Genomic DNA, 5,376 nt, shown 5'->3' with positions numbered 1-5,376 from the left:
TGTTCACGGCTGAACCGAGTGACGAAGGCAGTGCAGAGGCCGGGCTCTGCCGTGCAGGTTAACGACACAAGACCACCGCATCAGCGGTGCTGTAGCTTTGAGCCAAGGACTGGTGCCAAAGTCGCGCTTTCCCCTTCAGTTGCCCTGCGTCTTAATTACTGAGCTTCTCCCTCTCTCAGCTTGGCAGGAGTAGGTGCCCTGCAAAGGCTGGAGAGTTTGTGGAAAGGCAGCTGGAGGATACATGCTGTTACAAAGCCATGAGCTGGAACACCTCTTCCTGCCTGCAGACCCAGGAGGTGAACCTGCTGGTAGAACCCATCAGTGTGTTCAGCTGTTTCATGTGAACATTCCCTTTTTCTGGACTCTGCACACAAACTCCAGCAGAGACAAGCTGGGATCACTAGGACACCACTTTGCAGACTAACTGATAAGCCTTAAACCACGGTGTTTGTCGTGCGACATAAGGACACCCAGCCTCCCTGTAAGGTCTGAGAGGTTCAGCTACAAAGAACAGCCACAGCTTGATGAGACAGGTTCCCTCGTAGCCAGTAGAGATCAAGCAGCAAAGGGAGAGACAAAGTAGGAGCTACGGTGGAGTCACTCGTTGCAAACAGCCCAATTCTGCAGCCCATGAGAAGGTCCTGGAGAGTGTTCTGTGTTCTCTCTTTCAGACTGTATGTGTTTACAGAGGCTGCAGAATGGTCTAGCCAGTATTTGCCCGGTTAGGGAGATACTAAATGATCAGAATTTGGGACTGCACTTGCAGCCTTTCACTGCAGGCCTGATGGGCTCCAGCTGACCTGGTGTGAATTGTCTGCAGGTGGCTGGAGCTGGTTGGGCAATTTAATGAGGTGCTCTTCTCTTCCTCCGTCTTCCCCCAAGCTGCCCTTACTCCCTGAAAGAAAAGGCAATTCAGTTTATTCTGGCTCTGCTGCCAGAAGGAGAAGCAGTAGAGGTAAATTTGATTTTTCCCTTCTCTATTCCTGGAACCACGATCAAAAGTTACTTAATGCTTCTCTGCTGTGAAGTCACTGCGCTGAGGTGGAGTTCTGCTGAGATTCTCAGGGACAACAACATGCTCATGAAGATTTGCTGCAGCCTCCAGAAACATGGACTTCCAGTCTTCAGGTCAGATTTTTGCTGTCTTTAGTCACACTGAGGAGCACTGCTGTGCAATGTTCCACGTTCTTCCTGGTGTGCCAGGAGAATGTTATATGCAGGTGGCCACACGAGTCTGGGACAGCTTTGCCTTTTTTAAGAAATGAAAATACTCCCTGATTTAGATGAATTTGCAAATTCTGTAACTGAGCTGGGTTGATGAGTTATCTTCCACTACCGTGGACAAACTCGGATGTGGGAATAAAGGAGCAATAGAGCAGCTTTTCAAAGTGGGTGGGGAAAAGAAAAGATCTTAGTGATGTGACTTGGTATTTATTTGCTGCTGTTTGGTGGTAATGTAAAGAATGTGGATGGTTTTCCCTTTTCACCTTTCCTGGTTTGCCACTTTACGCTGACGCAATTTATTCCAAAAGGAGTGTAGAATAAAGACTGTTTAAAGGATAAAAAAGTGACTATGAACAGCTTTTACTAAAATATTTCTGTTTTCCCTTTGAGAATGTACTTGCTCTTGGCTAGTTGCTTTTTTGTGTGATGTTTTGAAGAGAAGGGAGATGGCCAGGGTTGGGTGGAAGGGCCAGTCCCATGGCTGGGAGAAGGAAAGGTGGTGGCAGAGAACAGTGATGGAAGTGCGGGGTGGTTTGGCCTGGCTCAGGTTTGGTTCTCTGCAGAAAGCCCTGTCCTGAGGGTGTGTCTAACAAGCAGCGAGGGGCATCTGGCTTATACACGTGGGTGGGCCGACTGTTAGAGGCGATTCTTGTGTACACAAACCCACCTGAAACTACCCCCATTACCTGTTCTTGTAAATCGGGTGCTTATCGAGGCAAACCATGGGCCTTTCTGCGTGTGCGAGTTGTGCCGCTGTTCAGCGAACAGGGGCCGAGTTACGTGTACCAGCTAGGGGCACAGACAGTTCTTATTCCCCAAAGCGATTGATTTGTTTTGTCCCCTTTGCAGAATGACCCACCGGGTAAGAAATGTTTCTCTCTGGTGACCTTTGCGTGTTTTCTGAAATGGGAGGAACTTTTCCTATGGCTTTAGTTAGTGTGATTTGCAAGCTACTCATTTCCCTCTGTCTCATCCTCATTTCCATGTTCTTTGCAAACACGCATTAATGAAACACAAATGAACGAGTCGAAATTTGAATGGGTGATAGGCTGTTTATATCATGCATGCAGCTGCCTTTACGTAGCAGAATGAGTTCTACAGGTTTTGTGACAAAGTAGTGAAGAAAACTAAGACGTTTTTTCCATAGAAAACATTACTTAACAGAAATTTAGACATTGACTTGGGCAGTTCAGCTTTTTGTTTCTCAACAATGATATCAAAACTGGCTTCGTGGATACACCTCTGGAGTGTGTAGTTAATTAGAAGTGGAAATTACCGGCGGTCTTTAGAGGAAAGTGGTCTGGGTGAGGCTTCTAGCTCACGTGGCCAGGTCTGAGAGATGCCATAAAGCAGCAGCAGGTTGTTCTTGGCTCCTTGAGGGTGGTGGAACAGGCAGTTGACCACAGAGAGGATTGGTGCTGCTTTGTGGGAGGCATTTTGCTTTAACTCATTGAGCAGAGCCCTGTGCTTCTGCTGCTTAAAAATTCTGCTCCTAGTGTTCAGCCTGCTGGGTAAGGCTGTGTTTCATCTGGTGATTGTGTCCGGGACCATATAGAGTCAAGAGAAACAGAACTATCTCACTAAAACACAGCCAGCTTCGGTTGAGGGGCAGGTGACAATGGATCTGGGTTACTGTCTGCTCATTGAGTCCTCCTCTGGCTCCTCTTTGATGGAATACTGGAAATAATCTGCTGTGTTGAGATCAGGCTTAAACAAGATGATGTAGCATTTAGGGATATAGTAGGTCCCCAAGATACCCAGAACGGTTGTCAAAATGGTACAGATCTGAGTAACAGACCTGAGGACTGTCTTCAGCGTGGTGAAGAAAGCAATGAAGAAGATGCTGGTGATGAAATAGATGAGGACGGCAAATGTGATCCCCCTGGCGATGTTGTACTTCTTCCCAGAGGTCTGTACCATGAACGTGCACAGGAAGCAGACAGAGGCCAAGCAGCCGTTGTAGCCCTGCACGAGGGCAAAGGCAAACCAGGACCCCGTGTGACACACGAGCAGAACTTCCGTGGGCAGAGACTTGTAATCAGACACGAGAGAGTCTGGGGCCAAGTGGAGAGAGCAGGAACAGAACACGCATTGGGTGAGGAGGCACAAGGCAACGAGGAGCCAGGCTCTCCTCTGGGTCACCCAGCGCAAGGAGGTGGGGGCACAGCGGGGGAACTCTGTCACGAGGGTGATCTCAAGGGACTTGATGAAGAAGGTAGAGAAACAACCACTGAGGCACAGGGCAGAGACCATCTGCTGGATCATACAAAGGTCATTATTGGGCTTCCCTATATAGAGACAGCAGCTGAGACACAGCAGCGTGAGCGTGAACAAGGCAAAGAGGTTCCGTTCGCCTCCGGAAGCCTGCACAAGGGGTGTCTTGAGGCTCTTCAGAAAGAGCGCTGCTATCGAGCAGGTCAGGGATACGGTGATGGCCATCAGCGTTAGCAAGGCAATGGTGAGCGGCTCGTTCCAGAAGAGATATCTCTCGCTGCGGTCGTAGCATCGCATGCTCCGGACAGGGGACCACTGGTGCTCTGGGCAGGGAGTGCAGGTGGAGCTGTCTGCCAAGCAGCAGGGAGAAGCTGATGACCCCCTTGCAGTGGGGTGCTGCTACCCCACTGCAGGCAGTCCTTGAGGATGAGTCCTTGAGTCGTGAATTAGGTAGCTAGTCTGGGTGCTGCTTTGCCCACTTCCCCCCCTCCTCCTGACTGTACTGGTCTCCAAAGCTTGTGATAGGTCAATCTCTTTTATTCCCTCTCTACTTCTCCACACTCCTCCCTGACAAGTGGTCCACATATTTCTTGGCTCTGTTTCCCTTCCCCAGGAGGGATCACCAGCTTCCAAAAGATCCCCAAATTTCATCATACCCCTCTCTCCTACCTCTTGGGTTGAAACATGCGCATTGTCCTTATGCATTCGCTCTGAGATCGACAGAGGAAGGTCCCCCATGGGAGGTCTGTAGAGTGAGACTGAGCAATGCACAGCAGAACACGAGGGAGGCAGATTCCCTGTGCTGCCAGCGCTTTGTGGAGGGGAGCTCACAACTGGTCATTACCGGTTCTCTGAACCTGTGTGACCTCGACCAATACAGACAGTTAAAGCCATTGAATTTCTCAGACCTCACCTTTAGGGCTCCAGAACGTGTTTTCTGGACAATCTGTACAGTCGTAGCAGCAGAGGTGGAATCCTTTCAGTTGTCTGAATTGTCCTGGTTTACAGTGTCTGAAGCACTCTGAGGTTGGCTCCTAGACAGAAGGAAGAGTGAACATCAGCCAGGCTGTGGCGCAGCCGGGCTCTGGTACAGCCAGGCTGTATCGCCAAATAAATGGGCAGGAATTGGCTGTGCTGGGGTCAGACTGTGCCTGACCCTTGGACAGGGCTGGGATCCCTTTCTCCAGTTTTGCACAAGGGTGACGGATGACGTGGTTGTGAAAAGCTCCTTACGAAAAGTCCTGATTACACAGTGAAAAAGTTTACTTCGTTTTGTGATTGCTTGGGCTTTTGCCCACCGTCTTTACCTTTTGATCTGCAGTGTGAAACCAGATCTGGGACCTGTTGATGTACAGGGACTCTTCGTAGTCGCCTACAGGCAGATACGTAAGGGTGCCATTTTTCCAGGACCAGAATATAAGCTTGTAGCCAGTGTTTGTGTCGTGGGATTGATCGAACCTGAAACTTTGGCCATTCACCTCGAATGGGAGGGTGTTCATGAAGTGCAGCAGCTGAGGAGAAAAAGAAAATTGACAGTAAACACTGGTATGGTCTATGTCCTCACTTGGAGGATGACAACACAGGGGCTGACTGGCCAAGGGAGTTACTGAGGGCACGTTGCTTACCAGGGCAGGGGTGGGGGCACAGCATCACCCCCTCCCTGTCTGGCTGCGTGCAGCTCTGTGCACAGACTGCATGAAAAATCGCTGCTTGGCTCCCTGGCCTTCACCCACCTGCCAGGATCTGACGGATGCTCGGGGACACGCTTGGTGGGTGCACCCCAGCGCTCTGTGCAGGGCGTAAGCCACGCTGTAGACCGCGACGAGCACTGGTTGTACTTGTGCATGGCTCAGCGTGGATGCCACGTCCTGCAGCGAGATGTGGTCACACTGCTTGCAGTGTGAGTCCAGCACGTCGGAGTTCACGAGCTGGTGGAAT

At 50.3% G+C, this 5,376-nt stretch overlaps 1 protein-coding gene across 1 annotated transcript in view; it reads right to left on the bottom strand.

Moving 5' to 3' along the window:
- Positions 1-2,853: 2,853 nt before the first annotated feature.
- The window catches only part of LOC104493285 (taste receptor type 1 member 3), a 4,664-nt gene continuing 2,141 nt past the window's right edge, over positions 2,854-5,376 (bottom strand). The window contains exons 4-7 of the mRNA XM_010135937.1: positions 5,172-5,366; positions 4,746-4,949; positions 4,352-4,472; positions 2,854-3,788 (exon numbers count right to left, since the gene is read on the bottom strand). Of these exons, the coding sequence (XP_010134239.1) occupies positions 2,854-3,788; positions 4,352-4,472; positions 4,746-4,949; positions 5,172-5,366 (1,455 nt within the window). The remainder of the gene's footprint in view (positions 3,789-4,351; positions 4,473-4,745; positions 4,950-5,171; positions 5,367-5,376) is intronic.

This window comes from Buceros rhinoceros, unplaced genomic scaffold, assembly GCF_000710305.1.
Source record: "Buceros rhinoceros silvestris isolate BGI_N320 unplaced genomic scaffold, ASM71030v1 scaffold11825, whole genome shotgun sequence".
Lineage (NCBI taxonomy): Eukaryota > Metazoa > Chordata > Aves > Bucerotiformes > Bucerotidae > Buceros > Buceros rhinoceros.
This window is presented reverse-complemented; position numbering and strand designations above follow the sequence as displayed.